This window comes from Varroa jacobsoni, unplaced genomic scaffold, assembly GCF_002532875.2.
Source record: "Varroa jacobsoni isolate VJ856 unplaced genomic scaffold, vjacob_1.0 scaffold_301, whole genome shotgun sequence".
Classification (NCBI taxonomy): domain Eukaryota; kingdom Metazoa; phylum Arthropoda; class Arachnida; order Mesostigmata; family Varroidae; genus Varroa; species Varroa jacobsoni.
Window position 1 is genome coordinate 76,582 of NW_019213203.1, and position 26,470 is coordinate 103,051.

At 37.0% G+C, this 26,470-nt stretch overlaps 2 protein-coding genes across 9 annotated transcripts in view; one reads left to right on the plus strand and one right to left on the minus strand.

Moving 5' to 3' along the window:
- The window catches only part of LOC111259171 (uncharacterized), a 14,121-nt gene extending 3,073 nt beyond the window's left edge, over positions 1-11,048 (minus strand). Inside the window, exons 1-4 of one of the 4 annotated variants that reach the window (XR_015310462.1) lie at positions 10,877-10,992; positions 5,943-6,082; positions 4,394-4,998; positions 860-990 (exon numbers count right to left, since the gene is read on the minus strand). Coding sequence is in view for 3 of the 4 variants with exons in the window: in XM_086967767.1 (XP_086823893.1) it covers positions 971-990; positions 4,394-4,998; positions 5,943-6,082; positions 10,877-10,981 (870 nt within the window). In the remaining variant the exon portion in view is untranslated. Of the gene's footprint in view, positions 1-728; positions 991-4,393; positions 4,999-5,942; positions 6,083-10,876 lie in introns of those variants that run through there. The other 3 variants (XM_086967767.1, XM_022830935.2, XM_086967768.1) reach the window with 3 other exon arrangements.
- Tsp (Thrombospondin) overlaps positions 1-26,470 on the plus strand; it is a 128,603-nt gene that overhangs the window by 69,617 nt on the left and 32,516 nt on the right. For all 5 annotated transcript variants that reach the window (XR_002679455.2, XR_015310461.1, XM_022830932.1 and 2 more), the window contains 4 exons: positions 208-315; positions 22,449-22,618; positions 24,725-24,911; positions 25,658-25,770. Coding sequence is in view for 3 of the 5 variants with exons in the window: in XM_022830932.1 (XP_022686667.1) it covers positions 208-315; positions 22,449-22,618; positions 24,725-24,911; positions 25,658-25,770 (578 nt within the window). In the remaining 2 variants the exon portion in view is untranslated. The remainder of the gene's footprint in view (positions 1-207; positions 316-22,448; positions 22,619-24,724; positions 24,912-25,657; positions 25,771-26,470) is intronic.

Below are 26,470 nucleotides of genomic sequence, written 5' to 3' on the forward strand. Positions count from 1 at the left end.
TATATATATCCGAATAAGATCTGTAGTCTTCAACAGAGGAAAAAAGCAAGTCAGCTTAACGCACTAGTCAAAACAGGGTGATAAAGGAAAATCACAATAATTACGGCAGAACCTTATAAGAAAAAATGATTTTTGTACCAAACGTTTGACTAAATCTGCTAAATAATTGCTGATATAACTGTCTAATTGTGATGATGTTTTTCTTAGATTCCAGTGTCGCTGTAAAATCGGCTTTGCTGGCGACGGTAGGCTGTGTGCGCCAGATACTGATATCGATGGGTGGCCAGACTATGCTTTACCATGCTTCGACAAAAGGTATGTCAAAGTTGCGGCAAGCACGCAAGTTGGATACATTAAGTACCGATTTGCATTTAATATTTGTTCTTACCTAAGTAGTTGTATATATATATATATAAACCCTACGCAGTTGACTAGATGTCATTACTCACAAAATACAGAACGATCATGGCAGACGCTTTCTTATCCCGTCATATATATCATTAACATGATACTGAAGCTAAAAAGCCGCAGAATACACCGAAATTTAGTCAATACTGTTATTAGTGTGCATTTTATAGTGTGTGTGAGATTTTTCGATTAAGTATTTTATTTGATGTGCTTCTGTAGTTGTATTTTGTTTTTTACTGTAACATACCGTGCTTGCGAAGAGGAAAAGTTACGTGCGACTTTTATTATCACCGTTCTATATGAACTAACGCTTAGATCACTTTATGTATTCACTTTATTGTACGCTCTACTTCGAATGAAATGTTTGGGAACAATATTAAAGCAGATTCATCAGAGCTTTGAATTCGCAACTGAACAAGTGTATTCCCTACGTCAATCACAACAGTATTACCTTGACCTAAGTTACAACTGAACATGTTGTAATGATACTTCCAAAACTGCACAGTTGAGCCGAGGTTTGGAGATACTTCATGCTAGTTACCTGGAGTACGTCAACTCCACGTTAAGACTCTTCGGCTCCTTCTGAAATACCACATTTATCAGATTCATACAAATAAAGCTTTTGGAATTCATCCTAAATGCAAATGCGTGCAGCATATATACAAACTTTTAACTTACATTAAGTCAAAAGTTTAAAGCAGGTTCACTTATACTAAATTTTCTGAAGCATTCATATGACTGGCCAATCGTGTCGGATGGGTCAGAAATTTTGCAGGTTAGTTTAGCCTGAACAAATCTGTATGCGCAGGTATATCCGAACGAAAAGCACTAAATTAGTAGACAGACTGCGCAAAGCCGTACGCAATGGAACAGTCTAAGCAATGACCAAGAGATCATGGTGTTCCTTGCTCATACGTCGAAGAATTCAATACTAACCTCGAGGGCAAATCGAACTAAATATTTTCAAAATATTTTATGGTATGCCATATAATCAATGTTTCACAACGAATAGGTGAAATATTTCGCATTCTCACGAACGAATAATTCCTGGTAAATATAATATCAAGCAAACAGTCCGTTCAATGGGTGAAACAATAGTTGGATTACTAGAAGAGTATCAGGACCAATAAAGCTTTCCTTATTTGCTGCCAAAAACGAAAAATGATTCATAAGACGCATTTAACTATGCATTAATGAGTAGAAGCTGTTGTCCTTTATTAACCTGATAATGTTTACCCAAAACTCAAAAGGCTTCAAACGATAGGCCTTTGGGCTAAAGAATCTTGGTTTTCTCAAGAAAACTGAGCGAAGCATTTCAGGAACGGCTATACTAAAGGGGATCACGATTAATTAAGGCCGCAAGGCATCAGCTTTCGTGAATCAAATTTTTAGTGCTAGGAATACCGTTCTCAAAACTTGCAACACGCGACTAAGCGATCCGAGAGGAGTTTGAGTAGAGAAAGAACACTGAACTATAGACCGAATCTCATTGCCATTGGAATTAAAACTACTTCATAAAAACAGGTCTCGAGAAATTAGGCCAAGACACACCATTCAAATAGAAGATATTCGTAAGGCTAGGACACACACAAAAACGTTTTTGATCTTGCTTTTTGCTAGTGCCGTTGATCAAGGTACTAATGTAATAAGAAACATGGATTCTACGATCGCTCACACTGCTGCGAGTCACGCAATCGGTGCTATCGCTGTTTTTCTAATCATTATTGGACGACGACTCTTTTCTATGGAAAACAGCTTCGTAATTGTTGAGGGTGAGAGAATCAACATAACTGTAAAATGTCAGTCATTTTACAGTATTTGTCATTATTGACTTACCTGGCAATATAGGTTGCAAAATTTGCTCAGATCACCGTCAAAGAGATCTATACTCTTAGAAGCATCTAGTTTGAAGCGGAAAGTTAACAACAAGCAGTCTTCATGCTTAGAGCCCGCCGGTGGACTCGTATCTTAAGTTTAAAAGTGGAACACGTTTCATTAAGTTAGGAAATTTATTCTAAAATACGACGGACAGACGGGCCTTCCATCCTAAGTACTTTGAAAATGCAAAATAAAAAAACAAGAAGCCTAATTCTTCAAGGAATGTATCAGAATATTGTACACTTGCCTTTTACTTAAAGTAACCCACGTGTTGCTTAATTGAGCTGAAAGTCCTCCAAGATAATTTCCACGAAATCCTGTGCTTAAGCAATACTATTTCTATGAAGCTGTCTTCCTACTGTGTGTTGGCTTTGCGAAAACCAAGTCGAATTTGCAACAACGGAATTTGTTTAATGGCTCTCTGTACTGTGGAAGAATTGGGAAGAGCATCCTAGGTAAATCAAAACAAAAGGAAATTCGAATGAAGGGAGTGATTCAATGTCGTGAAACGACAGAGACTGCACTTACGAATTTCAAAAATCTTTGTTGGGAATCCAGCATCGTATTTTGGATACCAAATGCTCATAGAACGGAACATTAATTTCGTGCTAAAGAATTTCACACTGATAAATCGACGATGACAGTTTATAATATCTTCATGAACACAGTACCTAAATAAAGGAAAAACAACCGATTTTGTGTTTGTTAAGTTTCAAAAGTAGTGGTCGACTCCAGGCCGAGAAATTAATACTCGGCCTCCACATCCAAACATAGCCGCCGAATGGATCTGTTGGCTAAAGATTATGTACTTTAAATCGTAGTATACCTAAGTAGACAAAGGATGCAGGAAACGTAAATTCTCGGGTCTTGAAAAACGTCTTTGAGACGTGAGCAGTGTAAATGGTTGTGTAAAATGTACTAACAGAATAACTATCGCATAGTCCTATGATTGCATCCTGTATTAAATTTTATGTGTTACGGTTTGATGTACGACACCTAAAAACACCATAAGCCGCGCCTGTTAATTTTGTAAAAGTAAATATTCTAGATGTAAATCCCGTAAAACGTTATTAGATTTAGATCTATGTTATTTTGAAAAATACTATTTAAAAAAGGACTTCTTAAAAGTACTCCAAATGCCATTCTGCGCAATCCAGGTTAACAAGGTACGAATGAACTTCCTAACTTCATTTACAGAGTTCATTTACAGAGAAAAACCGTAGCTGCAGCCGTATGCTTGTTGCTAATAAACAATTTAATCGTTTATTATTCGGTGACGGCGGCAGATCCTACTCTCATAAAAACGGGGGGAGAAAAGGAATCTTGGAGGGCGGACAAGTCAGAACATATTGAGACGGCCCAGTAATTCCCTAACCAGACTCATGTTGAATTGTTTATGATGGGGAACCAAATTAGAAACGCGAGCAACATTAGCTACATTGCCGAGAAAGACAGGTCGGCTGACAATAAAGTCGTTAATATAGGCAGGCCACAAAGACCCTACGTATCAGGCAAGGGTCGCTCAGGTTCGCGAATGGAAGCAGACCTTAACGTAGCCGCTAGAACTGGTATCGATGATTCGGCTCCGATGGATTAGTGTTGACGCGAAGAGACTTGACAGGTGGGAGGCTAAAGAAATGCCGTGAAGGTACTCCGTAGAACGGGATATCTTACAACAAAGGTTAACTAGACTTAGAGGACTCTTACATACGTAGGGCCGTACGTAGTTTCACTTCATAGAAGATGCTTAAGACAGCCAAGACGTCGTATGCGCCCGAAGGGCGCGGGGCGAATTAGTTAATAGTGGTGGAACGGCGCATGGCCACGAAAGACTCATCAGAAGATATGTGAAACGAACAACCGAGGGATTTTCGGAAATTGAAGCTAAAAGGGTATGTATGTTGCTAGTATATATAAGGACGTATTTTGAAAGTGAAAAAAATATATATGGTGATCGACTTAGGCATCCATCAAAATGTGGTAATACTTGATGTTTCATACGCAGTTCTCACCAGCCTCGATCTCAAAATATTTCGTTAAATCCGTCTGTATATAATGCAAAATCGAAAATCTCTCCAGGCCTATTATCGAAATGGTTTCACCATACCTTCTTCAGAACTCAACGATAGCGGCCGCGATGGCGTGGGCTGTTTTGTCGCGTCAGCGCTAATACCTGTCGAGACAACATCAGGGCTAGACGGATTGGGCGACTTTGCAGCGCTTAGCAAAGTAGTCGGAGTTGTAGACGAAGCAGGAAGCACTTCAGTTGCTATTTCACGAGCTGGGGATACGGGGGATGCGGGAGTCCATTCACTTTTTGCTTCACGGGTTGTTGAAGCCTCCGGATTATTCCGGCGGGTTGTCTTGCGGCCTGCGGTAGTTGCTGTACGCCGGGCTGTTGAAACATTGGTTGATATTCGGCGAGCTGTTGTACGCCGGGCAGTGGTTGTGCCCGCAGGCCCCGCTGATGGTTTAGGCGTCGATGAGGGAGATGTCTGAGCACTTACAGACGGACTTGGCTTGGGACTTGCCGCAGGAGTTGGCGTCGGTGTTGATTCGGGGGTTGACTGAGGCGTCGGCCCTGGGCTCGGCCACGGTGTTGGAGTAGGCGTTGGATTGTGTGTTGGCGGATGGGTTGCTGGAGGGGTTGTGGAACTAGACCCCTTCGATGAAGAAGAGGACGGTGATGCGGTGGTTGGCATCGGCCGTCGTCTCCATTTTTGAAAAAAAAACACAAATATAGGGTACTTAGCTGTAATATTGTTGCGGTTTTTCCCATTTTCACGAGCAGCCTGTTGCTTGGAGAAGGTTTATAAACGATTTACAAGCGCGTTTCTTGCTTAACAAGTGTGTTGCAAGTCTTGTACATGGAGTTTGAGTTAATTACGATGATTTCTGCTTTTTATAAAATCGTTTAATTAGAAACTGGTAAGAACGTAGGATAAAGAATAAAACCGAGTTCAGAAGAGTAACAAGAGACCACTGAAAAAAAACTCCATGTAATTATAGATTACAAAACTTATGTTATCAGTACTGGGTCGTAATTCGCCCAGTAACCAAAAAACCGCACCTTCGATAAATAACGTTCAAAATTGTAAATGGATATTTGGAAAAGGTAAACGATAAATTAAATATTAAGAGAAGGATAATAAATGGTACAGAAGTTCGTGAGACGTGTCCATTACTTCTTGTATCTGCCTTTGGTTCTTTGCACGATCCTCACCGTTTCTATCTCTACCGTTCAATATTTTCCTGGAAATGTCCTAATTCGATTACTTAACTTTTTCTAATTGTATGTTCTAATACTGTTTTTTACCCCTTGCGCATTATTTTTACTTTACAAAAAGATTTCAGCTTTGTGTTTTTTCATGAAAAAAGATCTCTACTTTGGTACCAAGCAGCGGTAAAACTTCATCACTAGAGAAAAAATGTGCCCCTGCCCTCGCAAGACAAACAGAACGGTTTTAAACAGTTATATTAGTTGGCCCAATACCTTCAGAATGAAAAGTAGTTTTATTACCGGATGAAATTAATGCAGAAGCTACACGCAGTATAAATTGAAGACCAGCTCTGGTTTCGGCAATTATAAAAACCACAAAATAAGAAATAAGCGTCGTGCCTATGTTATTGTTGAAGACGAATTTTAGTGTACGTACTCAATAACGACGCGTGACTTGTAACGGGAGAAACCGATTTGAATGAAGCCTCCTAAGCTGGTTCGGAAGCACGGATAAGTTGGCACAAAAGCGAACCGCTGACCCCTTCGTAGAAAAGAGTCCTCCAGAGGCACCGTCAGCTGCCATGTTTTGAAAATTGAGTATTGCTTTTCTCCTATAATAATTACGGCACACTGATTGGAGTGTCTTAATGTGGGCCATTAGCATTATTTGTGACGCTTGACTGTAGAAAGGCAACTGTGCCCATACGCTTTATCATGTCAAGTGGATACATACTTACGCTACAATACTTTAGGGAGACAAATAGAAACCTTTCGCCACAACCCTTAAGTTTCATTGAATAAAAACGCTGCTGGTGACGTACCGACATTAGATTTTATGTACAAGGGATATATTTATGTTGTCGGAAGAATTCCGACCACATTTGTTAACTTCTGTGCCTTCTTTCTCATTCTTGCTACGCAACTAATGCAACCTGCCACACGAACGCGACGTGTTTACACATACCTACAAACGTCTTCAGTTTTGAAGTAACACGTGCAGTAAACCTCGAGAAGATGTGTTCAAGGCATATATATACAAATAAAACATACGTATTGAGAAATATACAGAAAAAATTAACTTTCAAAGTAACCTAATCTTCCTTGATACAATCTCACCTATATATTGTTTCGATATATTTTTCAAGGCCAAGTAAAGTCAAATACACAGCCTCCCATCTCTTTTAGAGATCCTAAGAATGTTTTCAGGGTGCGATACCTAAAAAGCACAACTTGATAATTTAAATTCCATATTCTCTGCATATATAGAGAAGTTATTGATGCAAATAAGTACGAACTAAAAATAGCTAGAAGTTCTACACACATCTATAAAACCCGCTTCAAAACAACCAAGAAATGTAGTTACCATCTTTGATTATCCATTAATCGAATTTAGTATATATATATATCCTATATATATATATATATATATATATATATATATATATCCTACAAAACGTCATTGTTAAGCAATTATTGCTTAAAACTACTCTTAATGACTTAGTTGCTTGTTCATCCAATTATAAAAAAATGCTAATCATTTCATTTTTATGCAGTTGAATCTAAACATACTAATTATGCTCTAAGCATATATTTACACCGGAACTTATTAACGCGATTTGGTCAAATCACGTGCCTCGTCCAAAATCATCCAGTAATTGGTTTCATTTTACTGAATGAAGGTAACACTTGAAAAACAAATACCAATCAAGGCCGATACGGACTTTTGCCTTCATAGCCTCACATACAGGCTTACGTGGATTTGTATTGTATCCTTAAAACTGGTTGTAGTCCACCTGTTTGGCCTAGTGCTGCCTTTCCTAATGGCGGTTCTTTAACGGTGGCTTCGGCTGTGACTCGTCCTTTTGAAGCAGATCTGGCTACTGGAATATTCGGTTTTGGGACTCTGGTTAAGCTGACTGGGTTTGCTGTTCAAGCCCCCTCTTCTTGTTCTCATCAGCGGTTCTTTGGTGAACACCTTCTAGCTTCTATCCATCCCGTTCGTCAAAATTCGCACACTTAAAAAGGGTTTATCTTCTCAGCAATGTTGTAGCAGTCTCACCCTTTACAGTTGTATCGTCCATTCCTGACGATCAGGTTCTGTGATATATAGACCAGGAAAAACGATTTCGCATTTTCTTAACTTGCTTTTCACGCAACAATATAATTTGTCGCTTTGTAGTTCTGGTCGAAGAACGGAGTGAAGAGTACATCAACATATTACCCGGCATACCTCTCCGAAGAACTCCGCGTTGCTCACACACCTTTGCTGTTCAAATTCCGTGCATTTGTGGTAAACGGCCTGTGAAAACATCGCAATCGGCCCATCGATGCTTCTGATATACTTCGCTGGAGATGTTCCTTTTCGGCGCCGCACGGATCGGCACTGATGGTTTCCTAAAGAGAATCTCTAGAGCCGAGGGTTTCCGCAATGCTTTCGTTATACCACTAACGCTTATTCTTATGGCGGAGGGAGGGTCAGGTTGTCGGAAGATCTCTCGGAAATATTTCGTGTCTCACGGTCAGTCGCCGTCACCGGGTACTATTTCCGTCCTGCTTTTAAGTTAGATACGTGTCGTTCCAGCTCCGTCACTCGATAAATAGTAATGTCACGAGACCCTTGATTCATTCTCCAGCGCACACATGTACATGAATTTCGGTAAATTCGGATTTGCTACTGCATCGTAACTCTCAATAAAGCACGTTCACGGTTTTCAAAGATATTTTGGTAACATCTAAAGAACATCTTGACTTTGACAGGTACATCAAGATATTAAACAATCACAGCCAAAACCTAAAAACTTCCTAAATAATGCAACGAGGCTAAGGTTCCCCGACAGAATAATTCAGAGTCAATACTTTCCACCAAGCTTTTCTTGTTCTTTCAAGCAACAACCAGTGTTCTCAGTGACTCACTGGTACTCACAAGAAGCACACATTCAAATAGAAAACAAGCTTTTCACTATCGTGAAGGAACTCACTCCAAGTATTACGCAACTGCGTTGTACATCACAGTGGGCAGTGCAAACAAATCATCTGCCGCTTTGTGCGCTTAAAGTCTCATTAAAATTAGCCTTTCGCATTCAGAAGAGGTCCCTATTGATACTGGCATCCAATTTCGATCTGACACATGCACTGCGAAATCAAATTTCGCAGATATTCTGTGTTCAAGCAATGTACCATATAGTAAATGATTAACACGACCAGAGGCTGTTAACGAGACTGAAATTTTTTGTCGTGATATTGAGTCGCATAGTACACTAAATATGCAAGGAACAGTACCATGTAAGAGTTCTAGAACAGATAGATTAACCTACATACGAATAGGTTGGAATTTCGAAATACTGTTTGGATTTAATTCAGGTAAATTCTATAGGAAGAAAACCAATAGATACCGAGCAGCCAGATTTTCTTCTGTTAATGATTGTACCATAATACATACCATAGTTCACATGTTAGTCTGTAATGATAACGGCCTTTATCTCTAGTTATCTAAATGATATATAATAATCTATATCTATATAATATATAAAATCTCTATTTACAACTAGCCTTATCTTAGAGTTAGTAAACTTAAAACATGGGAATCATGGGGCATACGCATAAAATATAGCTAACTTATACAGACTTCAGCTATTCTATATATATATATATAGAAGATTACACTATCTTTTATAGAAGCTAGTTACTAAAAGTTTGGCAAAATCAAATTTTGTTATATAAATGGTAAGAATAAAGTCATATTCAAGAAACTTAGAAAGTGCAACATGGGCATGAAGAATGTGTAAGACGAAAAACCTTAGTCTATACGCTTTTCTCGAACAGTTGAAAGAGACACTTGAATGAAATACCACTTATATTGTTCTACTCATAGCAGACGTAACAAAAATCAATGAGAGTAAATTATAAAAGTAATTATTATACTTTTTTAAATAAACCAATTTATTGTTGAACACTGGAAGGCAGATTATTGGACTTGCTATACTTATATTTGAAGTAAAAACTGTTTTGTATGTTTTCTATAAATCCATTTATTAACAAAAATAAGGGTTTGCTGATAGGTGCAGTTGATTCTACTGCATTTTCAGTAGCAAAAATAATTGAATACAAAGTCCACCAAGTATATATATATATTGTTCCTTTTCAAAAGCAGACCTCAGCTGAATTAAATTTAAATTCTTTGACCACTTCTTGTACTGGCAACACACATAATGTTGCCAAAGCATATTCAAATTAAAAAAAAAACGACTTATAAAAAACTTAGAAAATAAAGTCGTATGAGTCAAAAACCTTTTTTTTTCGAACCCGTTCACTGATCAGCATTTTAGGAGGCAGAGGAGGGCTCAAAATCAGCACGAAATTGTTAAGACTAACGTGTAAGCGACTATAAAGACTTTGATTTAATTGGGCTCAAAAAGCAGCGCCATACCAAACTTTGACGTAAAAGCAGTTAGTTCCATCGGTAAACTATATTCATATAATTTGTGTCGAAACTAGTATGTTCTATCTAAACTATAGCGGTCATACAATTAAGACAAAAATTTGCGTCCAAGCCAAGTGTTCAAATTTTGTGTGTGTGAAAAAAACGTGCCAAAATTTAAATATTAAAGAAATTTAGCATTTTCAGCTGACTTGTCTTAACCGACTGATAAACACAATTTCTTTTCGTCGTTATAATCCAGGCTTAAGAAGTTTAAACGAAACTTTAAACGAAAGTTGTCAAGAGTTTTAGAAATTATCATATAATAAGATCACAATGCGCAGTCCTTTGCCCCTAAGGAACTTTAATGGCAACATATTGACTAGCTAGGTCGAGTCGCAGCCATCACAAGAAGCTTGTAAAAATCGCGCTTCTCAGGTCTCATGAACTCTTGTTGTTTTTCATGAAGTTCATTTGAATTTCTACCGTTATTTCTTGCCTAAAAATTTGTCCTAAGAATGCTTATTTTCTATACCGATCTTGTACAAAATTAACTTTTTTTCTGTTGTATACATCAACATTTACTTATCTATCAGATTTCGTCTACATCAGGGTCAAAAATGTCTATGATTCGTTATACCCTAACATATATTTCAGCTGGTTGTTTTCTATAAACCACGTAAATTTCTTTGATTTGCATGAATGCAGTAGGCCTAAGCATTGTATCTTAGTAATTTTCGACTTGACAGGCGCCAATTTTTGATGCCTGAATCAATATTAAAGGATAAACAAATTGAACAAAATATATCTTGAATATCAAAATGTTACCTTAAGTTGCCGCAGCTTGTAGCGCTTTTCATCAATGGAAATAAATTCTTCCGTAGGAAGTTTGACTCGCTATCAATCACCTAATAATTATCTAACCGTGTCAATTAGCAGCCGAGATCTCTTACCTCAACGGCTCCCCCCGGGAAGTATCCTTCGTCTGTATTCTTGCTTGTCTTCGTTGTCCTAACACAAGACATACGCAGTAATAGATGGATGGCGCACAAATGCATAATCTGTGTAGGCGTTCATTGAGAATCATAATAGATATGTTTAAAAATATTTGTTACTCATGGAGCGCCAAATAGAGTAGGGATAGACCAAGACTGTGTGCATCAACTGTGATAGGCACTTGTCAGACAGAAACCATTTGGTTTTATAGATCTATAACACACCGTCAGTTCTGACAAGGCTGAGTATTAATAGCTAGTCTGATCGCGTGTTTCCATCGAACATTGCGTAAGCAAACCATACGATAAGCGCAAAGAGAAGACGCTTTTTCACAATCATAAAGCGAAGCTTGATGAATGAGTTGCCTTGTCCTTGGTTTAATGTCCATTTTGTCGGGCGGCCTTTTGCTTCGTGTCAATTTTTGGGCGGGTGGTCCCTTTGCTGCTAGCATAATGAAGCACTGAAAACTTTTTTACTGTTAGTGACATTCACGAGCTCTACAAGTGCATATTTTACTACTGAGTATTTACTAACGCAACAATCGAAACTTCAACGTTTTTATGTTGCAAACGGCTTAATACTAGACAAATGTAAATTAACTAAACACCAAAATAGTTATACAATAATAACGGTCAATAACAACAATAATAACAATAAAATAAGATAATAACAATAAAAATATTAAAAAAAGACATGTATATATAAACGTTTTTGGTTAACTGTCTTTTGTAAACTCAATTACCAAATGTCCTTGTCCACAGAAATGCTCCCGTTAGCCAAGCTTTTGTTCAATAATTTCATAAAGGTAACAGCACCATATATATATGGTGCTGTTACTTTTTGTCTCAAAAGCTTTGAAAATTGCATGGTAATTAAAGCAGTTTTAACAATTTTCAAAATAAATCTTTAATTTATACCTTTTGTCTTACTTTAGATATAATATAGATGAGGAAGTAACAGTTGATACGGCTTCCATTAAAATTGTCGGACGGAAACATGTTTTCACGATTATACATAGAAATATATTATGTACATATATATTACTTGTATAATTTAAAACATAGTGTGACATATAGCAAAAATAGAGAATTTTTTAATTCCGTGAGTCTTTAAAGGTTTTTATTTATTAAATGGGCATTTAGATAAGAACATAAAGAATAAAAAAAAAAAAAAGAGAAATCGTAAATTATTTCTGCGCTTAGGTTAGATTTCAATTATAATCAAGGTATTGACGGATTTGTTGGATTCAAAGTAAACATTTTTATCCTCTCAGAAAGTCTTTAATGATTTTCCTTAATTTTATACCTGCACGCGAAAAAAGAGGAGAAAAATAATAAATGGAAAGTTTTTTTTCCAAGGTTGCTTATTCTTTCATATAATTTTCACATCTATAATTTGTTCATTTGCAATATGTCCATATGCTTTTTTTGTTATTTATTAATCGTATTTGTATGCTTTTCACGGCTTAGACTGTTGTAGCCTACCAAACATTGTATTCCTACCAAACATGAATATTCTAATTGAAGGTTATAAATCACAGCTTTACATGCTGTCTTTTGAACCAATTATATTTAGCGTTAGAGCATGCCTCAGTTATCAGACCCTTACTGCAAATGGTAATTTCTTTTTTGTAACAGGTTCGGAGTATTTGTTTGACATTTGTCGAAATTAGTTTTAATTGATGTTCTATTGAATTTCCTTATTGTTTTTGCTCAATTTTTTCCAATGAGCTATTGTAGTTTTGACTTTACTTTCATGCTTAAAAACTCTATGTAGCCAAGTGTATACCTTGTATCTTGTCATATATTTGTGATAATGTTTACTAAACATGATTATGCTGGCAAGCTAAGAAGAAGAGTTCAGATATTTGGAACTCTCCTTTTGGTAGCGGTCTCTGTTGTGTTAACAAATATGGTATATGTATGATATCATCGTATAAATTGCATGTACATACATACGATTATATGAAATAATGTACGGGATTACCTTCCCACATCTTAATCGATTCACTGTAACTGCCGGTCTTCATGAATTGTCTACATCATTATTTCTACGTGTGCTCTACACTTAGCGAAGCCACACATATTTTTTTTGTGATATTTTGTGATTGATTTGAGCTTAGTCATTCGATTGCCTTTTCTTCTGACCTATATGTTACTACAGTAACTTTCTTGCTCACGTTTTTGTTTGCTCCGTCGTGTTCGGTAATTTTTTTATTTTTTAAAGAGTTTGAGTAGCCCTTTTACGTACAGATCAGACAGCTGTAAGTCAAACCCATATGTGGGAGCCAAACGAAGGGCTCAGCACCGAGGGTTGAATGGTTGAAGGGTTGAGCACCGAGACGACTACTCACTAATTCTCGATAGCTCTAGTATCCTTAACCTTCAAAGCAACCCAAATCTTCATATGGTGCTTTCGTGTGTGGCAATATCTTTGTGTGTCGTCTTGTGAGTAACACATTTGTCAGATCTGTCAATTTGTTCGTTTCTAAAAACTTCCACATGAGCTGGAAACCATTATGGTAGTACAGACTGCTGATTTATGATGATAAAACATTACGGCTTGTCTCACATTATATTTGCGTTCTGTCCTGATGGATTGTCGGGCCAATCGAATTGACGACCCCGTGTGAGTCATGTGCGATAGTGATAAAGCTGTCAAATGCGAATAACAGTTAAATTACAGTTTTTAATACTACGTGTTGTGCTCCGACTATAGATAAGGTCTGTACACTAGCTTCTGCTCATGTCGAGCCCAGTAATCCATTTGTGAAGTAAACAGGGTTAAACGCATTGGTATGCGGCCAAAGGCGACGTTCTGTGAAAAGCTTTAAGAGTTGCGAGGTTTTAATACCTCCTTTTCGTGATCCTAGATAGTGTTGATCTCATGATAAGGCTAATGCCTATGATATTTACTATAGGTAGATAAAGAACCTGTAAGCCTTCGCTTATCGCTGCCGATCATTTTAACAGTTTCGCCGCTACTGAAATTGACTTTCCGACTAGCAAACCTCAGAATTCAGAATCAGTGAATGCTGTCAATTAAGCGGTTGGATAAAATTCCTTACAAAAGAAAAACCTTTTATATTACTTCGTACATTTCCTTAATAGGTTACTCAGCTAAATGTAGTGCGCTTCAATTTATTTATTTACATCGCACCATTTTCTATCATCTTAAAACAAACCACTGAGCAGTTTTATGGAATTCACGTCCTGTATTTAAGTCCTACTTTCTTTCCATTTCTTCTTACCATTTACGTGGTATAATATATTTTGAGGGGCTCTATCTTCAAACATTGTGTCATCAACTTTCCAACTTTGGATCTCAAAGCCTCTTGCATTTGCATAGTGGCAATGCTATGCTTATAGCCCAATGACTTAGAAAATTGTATGCCCTTCAAAGTAAAAGAAAACTGCTAAGGCATGTGTATTTTACCCTTACCCTAATCAGCGTTGCTTGTGAGATCTTTTTTATCTCATACAGGTTGCATTTTTCTATACTCTGATATATCATTTGTTAAAATGTATTTGACTTCCATGTTGTTTTACAGTTGCCAGAAAAGCATTCTTTTCAAGGCTCTTCTTACGCGTGAAGTTTTGACAATTACGTGGTACGACCCGAATTCGACTCTATTGCGACCGTATCTTAATATTAATACGTCTCCACTAACATTCCACTTGTCCGGAAATTTATCATCTTAAAACTTAAGACATCAATTACGCATACAGACAATCCATTTCCTGCAGTAGCGAAATATGCTTTTCATTTAATAGTCAGTTTAATTGCTTGTTTCAAAGTTTGTCACATCCTACTGCATTAGCAGGGTTTGCAGTTTTTTGCGCAAAATCAAGCTCCCGTTGCATAAAACACACGACCATCTTGAGCCCTTCTCTGTTTTCGGTGGCCTATCAATATTGAGATTGGCTATGCCCTCGTCTGACGTACTGGTGGTTAATAGCGTACTCAAGATGTCTTATATTTCTCGCTTTGATGCCGTAAAAGTCAATGCAAATGGCTCTCTTCATTTTTAGTTTTTCTTATTTTCATAAAATTACAGATGCCTGCTGCTGTTCTTACTTTTCAAATGCTTGCATACACTGTTACATTTCCTCCAAATCCAAGTAGACCTAACCTGCAAGGCATCTGAATAACATAAACAGGACGAAATAATTCTTTTACTATATTAATCAGATTGGCTAGATAAAAGGCGGGGGCAGGGAAAGGAATTCCTGGCGGTAAGCTGATATCGATATTTTTTATTGTTACTTTTCTAGTATCAAACTTGAAACGTCACGCTCGTTACAAAGACCATTCTCATTTCTTACTTCTTTCTGTCTTTCTCTTCTATCTGTTAGTGCGATATTTTACTTTAGCATCCGTTTGCTGATAGCATCGACAGAAGTTGTAATGGCATCACTCATAACTAATTGCAAATCCGCCTTCGATATCACATCTTATTGGTACGACATCTAAATTAAATTATACGAAACTATGAGCATATCTTGGTGTAAGCGAACAATCGTCTATAATCATGAGTTGAAGCTTGGCTCCTCTGTCAGCTTTCCTCTTCTCTTACCCAGTGATCATTTTTCCATACTGAAAAAGTGATCGTATAGATAAGCAAACAACTCATGTACACCAACGAGCCAAAAAATTTCCCAATTCCCTCCCAGCTGAGACGTCGAGAATCATAAAGCCGTCGCACTCATAACGTATATTATAATACTGTAGCTTTCTTAAGGTGGATTGACAAATTAACAACTTCCGGATGCCCTTTCAATCATAATTAGCTGTTTTATCAATTGCGATGACAGCTATCTAAAGAGCTGTGACTTCAAAGCTAAAATCTAATAAGCTAGGAAAAATTCAGGCGTGAAAAAAGGCACAATGTCTCAAAATGCGACAATCAATATAATACAAATATTTTAAAAGACTCTTGCTAAAAAAAAGAAAAATGGAAGCAAGAGATGTCATATCTCAAACAGTTATTAGATACGGTGGCAAAAAATGTGTAGAACAAGGTAGAAGGTTTGGGAGCGGAAGACATAGCCCGACGAAACGAACTATATTGAAAATACGGTTAACCGAACAAGAACAATACTCGCGTGTCCACAATACCACGTTTTGTGATGCAGCAACCCTATACCACTGAGTATCAAAAAAGCAATACAAGTAAAAGCAGCGAAAATTGCGGCTGTTTTTAATATTGACCAGAAAGTTATGGTCGTACATAGACCAAAGCATCATGCGGATTCCGCTATAATTACGAAAGCTCAATTTTAAGCTCGAGAATAGCTAAAGGCAACGAGCATTTAGCACTGACAGCAGTGAACATTGGGCTGAAAAATAACACAAGCAAGGAGAAATTAACGGAGGTACAACACCTTTACGTCTAACAACATTCTTGAGACGGATACTGAATTAAAAATGGAAGCAAACTAGAGTGCAACTAAACTGATGGCCAGTACAACGGTGGTGGAAGCCTATCAAAGAAAAGACCGCGAAAGCAGCAACATACGATTAAAAAGAATAAAATCTGTAAGTGACATAGAAAATGAAAAAAAGGCTTGTTGATAAAGTAAAACTGCCTAAAGAAGCGCCACTAATCAACAGAAATATGAAAAAAACGTAGCCCGACAATCATACCACGTGCGTTCAACAAGCAAAAAGGACAAAAAATGTTGATAATTACTAAACTATTAGAATGTTAGAACAATAGCATTATGATAATTGGCGTAGCGGATATGTTTGTTTTTTAAAAACATTGCTAAACAAGGCATATAGAATGTAAATGAATACAACTGTTATTCTGCATCCAATGTGTGCGAGGGGTTCCATATACTAAGGACACAATTGCATCATGTCATATAGAATCGCATATGAACAATATGGAGATTTTTACAGTTAATGTTTATTCAGAAAATATATGGCTACTAGTTATAGAGGCCTACAGGCCTCCTGTCAGGAAACCCTCGACTCTCGACAAATTTCTAAGAAATAAGCTTTCCGAGATTCTAAGGATGGGCTTGGAGCTTACATCTGATACACAATGGTTCACAGTTGCTAATAACAATATTTGTCGTGCCCATCCTAAGATGGTTGGATGCATAAACTTACTAGCAAAAATAAGATTCAGGTGGACAGAGTCAGATCATACCAGAAAGGAAGCTAGTGGAAAAGGTGCTCAGTGGACAGTGGACTATGTCTCCGGAGCTATATCAAATTATGGCATCCTAAAAACAGCACTCAATACATGGCGCAGAATGAAGCCGAACATGGAAACGTTTTATAGGAGAAACTGAAAAAAAGTTCGATGCACTGCTCGCAAGACCATGTTTAGTAAATTTTTATCAGACAGCCAGTTCTGAGGAGGCAATCAGATATTGATTAACAGAATTCGAACTATATGCCCCATTGGAACCATACATTTTTACAGGTAGCCTGGAATTAATATAAACTAGAAATAGCATGTGTCGCCTATGCGTCGACTATTTGGATACAAGGACCTTCTATGACAGATATAAGTAAAAATGGAACAGAGTAAAGAAAATCATATGTCACGTTGAAGACATATAAAATAGATGCAATAGATAGTCCGAAGGAAGCGTAGCGGGTAGTAAATATAAAGCATACACAAAAAGAAAATTCTGACATTATATTTTAACAGAATCAATTACAACCAAGGGAGACAGACGGATAGATCTAACGAGTACTTTTAAAAAGCCGGAAGGAATTCGGCAGAGCAACCAAGGTAAACCACATCTGAAAGCCAGTACCATGTTAGATTAACCAGAAACTGCAAAATCGGAATTTCCTGTTCCACATATAATATGGTAAAACTTAATTCACTCATTTCTACTCGTAGTAGTCAAACGCTTCATATACACAAAATAGGTTAACAGCACAGTATTTCAAAAACAAAGTAAACATAAAGTTAATTAATTTTAAACATTTTGAATCATGTTTATGTTATAGGTACTACTTATGAAGCTTACTTGAATAATTTGCTACATGTATTAAGGATGGTATAACTCTCAATGTTCTTCCAGCTATTAGAATGTTAAAACGAGTAATCACTGTTTACCAACTGTATATCTTCTACTTTAATTTTAAATCTGCATTTAAGATGGTCAACCATAAGGACCTAGTAGATATTTTGCATAAATTAGGAATAGGTCCTCGCTTAGTCAAATGCATTGCAGCATTTCTCTACTTAATATGAAAAATATGCCAACGTCGTCAAGACGTATTATCTTCTTGTGACTGCACAAGAACCTAGAAGAATGCAGGTTGTGCTAGATTAATTTTGGACAATAGAATTTAACTTAAAGCCTTCATTTCACGTTATGCACTATAAGCAAGGTAACTCAATGAAAAATTATTACATCGACAACCGCAAATCGACAGCAATTGATCAAATACGTAACCTGGCAATTCTAGCGTCAACAAACCTTAGATATATTATGTATGACTTACGCCATCAGAAGGGTAAACTGAATCCTACCCTTATTTATAATTATTAAATTTATACTCTAAATGAAGGGATTCGACTGCCACCTCATACCTACGTATGCCCATCAGCTTAGAATACAGAGTTAATGAGGGATGAAGAATTATTGCAAATTATCTGAACATGCTGAGTAGGTTGACAACGCACACTTGGCCGAGAAGTTTTTTACTGTTACTCCAACAATCATGAGAAGCGCCCTTAATATATAGCCAAAAGAAACAACAACAGAAATTTATCTTAATATCTTTGGGTGACATGCTCTTCTTAGGCTAGCCTGCGCAACTCTTAACCTAGGTACCATTTCTTCTTAATTCTGTCAAATAGAGAATATTTGTACTGCTAAACATCTTGGCAAACCCAGTTTATTTGTAGATAAAATAGGTCTTTGCCTGGTGCGTGACCTTCATAATCACGCATTTTGTTCAGAAGGCTCCATGTACATAGCGCACGTCGTACCGCGATAGCAGCAGTATAGTACTTATAGAGTGAGAAAGCTAAAAATAAGAAATATGAGTTCTTAGACGTCAAAATATTCCTGTGGAAGACCCAGGACAAGTATTTTAGCCATACTGCTTCCCTTTTGGAAAAATTTGATTCTCTTGTACTATGTCTACTATGTCCTGTACTATGGAAAAATTTGATTCTCTTGTACTATTTATTGCACAGATGAATTAGCAGCTTAAGAATCATTTACTTTAAAACAATTTTTTTTTGTGTATAGTCTTTTTTTCTTCATATTTACAACAGTGATTTTCAATTACTTCTTTGAATATCAAGAGCTATCTCCTGCGATCAAATGTTACTCAGATGAGATAACAGGATGATCAAAGACGTATTACTCAGCTCAGACTGACGCAGTGAATAACTAAAATGAAACGATATAGATGTCTAGATAATTTCGAGGAGCCTGAGAGGCACATCTGAAGCACACAGGGCAAATCTAGTAATGCTCGTGGTAGCATAAGGGATAATGTATTTGCATGCTAAGTTTAAAGATTTATTGGTGGTTTAGGTTCAAATCGAAGTATTGAAATACTAAGTTTTGTGTTGGAAGCCAGCTGTCTCATGAAAAGTCTAACGATGATGCCAAACGTAAAAGCGGAAAAAGCGATGATTTTAAATACCAGTGGAACATATGTATGGCCAACGTCTTTGATCATTACAAAGCTGCTTTTAAGACGCGTGAATTTTTTTCTTAGCGTTGTTGTTAGTGGGTATGTTATTTATAAACCACACTACCCTATCTCGCCCACCAACTCTTTCTGACCCGCCGTCAGCGGTGAATGGTCTGGATAAAGCTATACTCAATCTTGAGTAATTTCGGCATGGCCGATTTTTTGTTTCGATACACCAAACATCTCTTTGGAGCAATGCAAAGATGTTTGGTTTTTTTGCAACAGATATTTTGCACGAGCAAGTTCGGCTGTCACGAGAGGTTCGAGCGTCGGTTTAGCATGTAGACGCCTCTCTTTTTGGAGCGCTGTACTGTTTGTAACACATATGCTGTGACACGAGCTGCTTTTTATACCGAAGAAAACTCAACAGAGTTAGTATTCGAGGAGGCAATAGCGACCACCAACGCTCTGATCTCCGGAAGCGCCGTAGGCAAACTTGGGTCTTCCTTACAGTTCGTTTAAGATGGGTGTGATTTTGCTATGACCATTCCATAAGGATTGTGTTCGCGGATCAAATACTTCAGTTATTTATCTGGAGACTTGGTAGTCTTGTAGCGTAAAACTTCACAAGCAGACTGCATCAGATCTGCGCAAGGAACCAGATCCTAATTACAACCCGGCCCTTTATATATATATAATATATATATATAAGCTAACGATTGAAACACACTGGGATGTGGTTAACAACTATTATTATAACCAAAACGCTATTAACGGTTAATACAATGCGTTATTTGATCAACGGTAGCGTCACACACACTGATTGGCAACAGTTGTTTAAACAATCACAATAGGCAATGCAGCATCTTTTAGAATTGATCAGTTAGAATAGTGCGCCTTCCTTTCATCAAACACCGTCGTCTTTTCATCTACATCCACTAAAACGGATCTTGAAGCTAGAAGATGCACGATGTAAGCTGAGATTGTGCGAGATATATACATAAGTAACACGTGCACATGAAATTATCGAAAGCACTTTTCCTTCTCTATCGGTGTGCTGTAATGATATTGTGTTGTGAGTGCAATTTCAACTCGAAAGTAATTTTTAAACTTCATGTTCCAGCTGGAAAAAAAAAGCATTTTCGACACCTTCTATACTGTGCATCTCATCGAGGCTAAAACATTGCGTTAAAAGAATTGCTCAAGAGTAATTTACCAAGCTTGAAATCCGTATCCACCGTTTGAATTTGATGACGACCATTTGCAAGCATTGAAGGAAAATGCCACATAAACAACCCGCTGCAGCCACGAGACCGTCATTAATCACCTAAAGTCTTCTGGGTTTACACATGAACTTGAGTGTCATCAGCACTCTGAATTCAACAAAGAATTACGACTAAACACTGCATCTCAGTATCTTGCTCAGTATCGAGCCTTACGAAGCTTCACTGATCGATTTGTGCACAGAGTTGTCACCGACTTTACCGCCGAGGCTTGTTGTAGAAGGGACAACTAAGAGTCAGTCATAAGTGTATTCACGTATACACGTACGAAACATAGCCATGTAGAGTTCTATTGCAGCCCTTAACAGAAAGCTTTTGATTGGGTCCATGTAGATTTGGCAAACCTGTCTACAAACGACTGTATCCCGAAATGGTTTGAAAAGTATCCGATGAAATCTGTGAACAGTACTGCAACCTCTTTAGGTTTTTACTTTTAAAAAGCCAACGATAGTACGATATGTGCTTCTCATATTGTCGGACAATACATGACAAACATTAATAGACAACATATTTATTTTACCAACGTATCACGGACAAGGTAATCCGTTATTTGTGGAAATACATGTAAGAATGTTTGAAAACTAATTTACGAAGTAATATGTGTAAAATGATGTTATTGAATTGCTCTGTTTTTTTCTTAAGACCATGTGGAGCAATACCCAATAAAAATGGACTAAGACCAACTCAGCTACTTATTAGGAAATTCTTACAAACAACGGTATCACTCAAAGAAACCCAAGATCAGCGACGATATGGTCCACGAAAATAGAGAGCCAAAGCATGAAGGCTGACCGACAACGTACTCTAGAAAGAGAAACCTTGTTCATACCGAAACAGCAAATATATGTTATGGATTGTTGTTAGCAGAATCGGTAAAAAGTTATACAGAGTAGGAAGTTGGCATTTCAATCTGAAAAGCACACGCGAACGACTTTGTTTACATTAACACCGTTACGTACGTTTAATAAGGGATTCAATAAGATTTTAATAAGGATTAAGGTGTACCGATTTAAGCAGACCTACTAAAGCTCGACAAAGTACAAAAATAGTTTTACAATAAATTATATATATTTCAGCTATGTGCTTTATTAACGGGGTCAAAGTATGGTTGTCAGTACAACTAAATCCTTCAGTTCACCTAGATATAATATAATTGGGTTATGTTAAACATTATAATTTCAAAAAACGATGACGGAATCACAAACGTTCTGATACGACGTAAATACTAAGACTTAACATATCAGGTTACTCTTCGTTGAAATGTTTGCAGAAAATTCTAGATTTAGACCTCTTTTCCTTTCTATTACCAAAGCTTACGGAGCTGCTCGGAAATAGATATTAAAAGAAATTATGTGCCATTTCTATGATAGAGTTCCAAAAATATTTTGAAAAATAAAAAGGTTATTTCTCTACTACTACTCTATATCCTGCAAGGTCTACTTAGCTTCAAATGTATATATTCAATTCTAAAGGAAATTTTAAAAGTATAATATCTAAATCGGCTTCTCTGGCGGCGTATGTGAACGTTCTACTAGTGTATAGATACCAATAAACTGTAGTACAAATAATTTGTTTTATGAGATTGTTTACTAATATGTTTCGATCCTGCTATCGGTTATAGGTGCAAGGCTGATAACTGCCCAGATACGCCAAACTCTGGGCAGGAGGATGCGGATGGAGACAATATTGGAGACGCCTGTGATCCGGACGCAGATAATGACGGAGTAGCAAATTATCCTGACAACTGTCCGCTCGTCTCTAATCCTGATCAGAGAGATTCCGACAAAACTGGTAGGAACAGATATTAATGCTGCCGTAAACAGATTTAAAAAGAAAGTTGATATCATTTTTTCAAACGCCTCTTCAGATCATGAAGTCTCCTGTGTTAAAACATGCCAAAAAGATACTGTAGTTTCCAAACAAGTATCGACAGTACAGCAAAATAAAGAGCGTACACGTTTTGAAGAGATGTGCCCTCGCTACGGATAGAGCACCAACCCATGCAGTTGTTATACAGATATTGAATTGAATAACATGTTTGTTTACACAACGAAGGTGTGTGGCACACGAGTAACTCATTGTGCAGCATATATTACCTAAAATGGAGCGTAGGTGTGTTGTTTTACGGAAGCGTCTGGACATCTTTTAAGCTATAAGATCGATCGACTTCTACTACGAAGGTATTTAAGAGCACCCAACCTTTTCTGCTCCTTCTACTGGCACAAAATATTACTTGTACATGAGAAGGCTACTCTGAATAGTCCCAATTTGTTATGAAGCATGCTATAGAATTTATTCTTTAAAAAATACCTACACTGTGAAACACAGTGAATCCTTTTGGACTTACATATACGGACGGTTTCCTTAGTTTCCAACATTAGTGTATTCCATCGAGCATCACAATGTTATTTGAAAAATGAGTGTGTTATATACAAGTTATATACAAATCTTCATATAATCGATAATAAAAGCCAAACTAAATTTATCGATTTCGGTGACTTACGCTAAGGTGCATATTTAATAACAAAACAAAGCCAATTTTGACGGTGTGATGTAAAGCTTTATCCACCATAATGATTTTAATAAAATTCTGTCGTTCGAAATTCTGTTTAATGAAAGATAGTTTTTCCCATGAGGTCTGGTTCACAGCGGTTTTTAATAATTATGTCAGACATGTTTTCAGTAAAACCTTAGATAAGTGTCGTGTTTCAATGGGCATAGCTCAACTGTCTAAGTGCCCTGGGGGGTCAGTTTTGTGGAGGATGATGCAGTAATCGTGGCATCATCAAAACAGAAAAAAAACACTGTATTTTTCAGCTCTTTTATATATTGATAGATTACTAGGTTGATTGTTAGGAACCTGCTGCATCCTGTAGCTAGGCCGCAGCGCCTAAACTGATTTCCTGTTAATCGAACCTTAAAAGCGCAAACTTTGAACATACTTGGTAAGTTATGGAATAGAAAGAATTTACGTGCATTATTGAATAAAAAATCAATTTTTAGAAAGAACTAGCGCAGTGAAAAATCAATACCGTTCATAATCACTTTAAATGTACTCAGGGAAAACTAGAGCTATGCTAATCCTTTTCTTAGATTCTTTACGTGCCTTTAATACCGTACCAAAAGGACAAACACTAGAAGTCTTTAACGAACATCTAGATAACAAAAAAAATATTTTTTTTTAAAACTAACACCAAATCGTTATAATTACGGCATAATCTGTACGAAAACTTTCAGGAGGCCTAAGATGAGATGAGAGACTAATTTAACAGGAGTATGTAAGCGAGGTTAAACCTAAATTAAGGGCAAAAATTGCATGTTCGGTGAAAATGTACAAGATAACTTCCCTGGCAACAGCAAGAACTGTAAACATACCTATATTCGGCATACGAAGCTACCCTCTCTAGCATTCTAGAACTACCAGTAATAGTACAAGGTCTCTAAATCAAATGAGTCTTACTAGCAGACCTTACAAATAGGGAAGCGCTACTTTACAGCAAATAAAATATTGTCGTAAAAGATAAAAATATATCTGCGAATGCCATTAGCGAATGTTAACATTCGACAGAATCGGACTATAGGAATCCCAATGCCCACAACACACGTATCCGGCTAGTTTAAAAACAAACTGCCAAATCAAACAACATAACGCACGTTTAGAAAAAACAAAATAATCATAGGCATACAAAGATGCACAGCTCGGTTCGTAAGGGTTTCTAAATAATAATCAAATCATAAAGCAATTCCAGAATTCGAAGTGGCACTTCTACCTAGCGAATGCTACACAGCACAACCAGTGTCGTTACGTTTATATGTCATCGTAGTAAATAATGAAAATGCATTATATATCTAAACAAAAGCTGTTTAGTTGTACTTTTATTTTAAATATGGTTTCAGGTAATGACAATCTGGGTGACGCATGCGATAACTGCCCAACAGTTTATAATCCTGATCAGATAGACACAGACCACGATGGCCAGGGCGATGAGTGCGACAGGGATGCAGATGGAGATGGCATCCCCAATCATGCGGATAATTGTCCGCTTACGGTCAATCCAGATCAGAGTGATCAGGATGGTGATGGGTACGTAATAAACTTAGTTTTGAATATAATTGGAGACAAATGAGCAACGATTGCAAGGACTCTAGAATATCGTTACCCGTGCTCACCCTAGACTAGTCAAAGGCCTTCGATCCTTATGTTTAAACAGGCTTGCAAAATACTTTTCCTTATATTTGGTCACGGGATTAAGTCTAGTAATCTCTATAAATAAATAATTGTTTCGTATTTAATGTTCAGTACTTTTATTAAGCATCGCCTTTGCAGTCTCTCAAACATACGACTTTTATTGTCGGTGTATTGTGGCGAATGACCAACACATGTCTTTGCTTCATATGAATCACCAAAGGAGTGACAAGTATTACTAATTATAACACGTGATACGGTCTTAGGATAAAGACGCAATCCTTAATTAATGTAGTTTATTAAATCACTGCTCTAGCCTTATGGGCATTTACGTGGTATCAAATAAGAGAGCAGAGTTTTAGATCGATGCGAATTTCAAAGTTTGTAAGTTTCCCGTCCTAATAGAAAGTCTTTGAATAATCGTGGTCTAAAACTGTCAGCAATCAGCTACGATAAATCGAAAATCAATCTTCGTAGTTGTTGATCTGTTACCACAAACCGTTTTTAATTTACTTGCTTGAAATTGCTTACTGGAGAAAAAGATATGCCTCACAGAATTTAGAATTTACTTAAATATATTTAATTTGTCGATTATGATCAAGAATTCCATATATCGAGTATTTACTGTATCTTATTTTCCCTAGATTGGGTAATTCCTGCGATAACTGCCCTTTTGCGGCAAACCCCAGTCAGGAAGATCTGGATCAAGACCTCGTTGGCGACGCCTGCGACAACAATATTGACCGGGATTATGATGGTATGTCTAATGCCACCCATATAATCATTATTAATAAAGTTACGCATATATGTATCTGTATATATTTTCGTCTACGTTACATCACACTATTGTATCATTTGCAATATTGAAACGAATCGCACATAATCATTCTGTTAAGTTAGAAAAAAAAACTATAATATGAACACAAGTTCACGATTTTCTCGGATCTGTTACTCAATTTATCTATCCCCCTCGCCAGAGATCGTCAAATGTATTAATGAATTTCATTAGCCGGTGATCGAAGAAGGCAGTAGTCTATTGCAAAGCCTGGAAAATATGATGAGTGTGAAAGAACTTTCTACTTAGGCTCTTACAAGGCAACCTTAACGACTTCGAACACGTGTAGTCTGGAAAAGAATGACTCTGCCTTATCTATTGGGTCTATATTGCTGAACAGCCAAATTTACGCACGTTGCTTAGCAGTGCCTTGTCAGATATTGAGGAACAATGAAAAGCAATGTTTCCTTTTATGTTTCACCTAACGAGGCAAATGGTGCACCTAAGTAGGCAAACAGTCCTTTTAGTTAGAGTTCTCACTGGACACGGTACAGATATTCCAAACTACTTAGGCAATTTTTTTAAGCTAAGCCAAAGGTAAATAGAGTAGGTATTGCAAATGCACTGTTTTTTTAACCAAAAATACTCGTTTTTCAATATTATCACCTACTCAATCAACAAT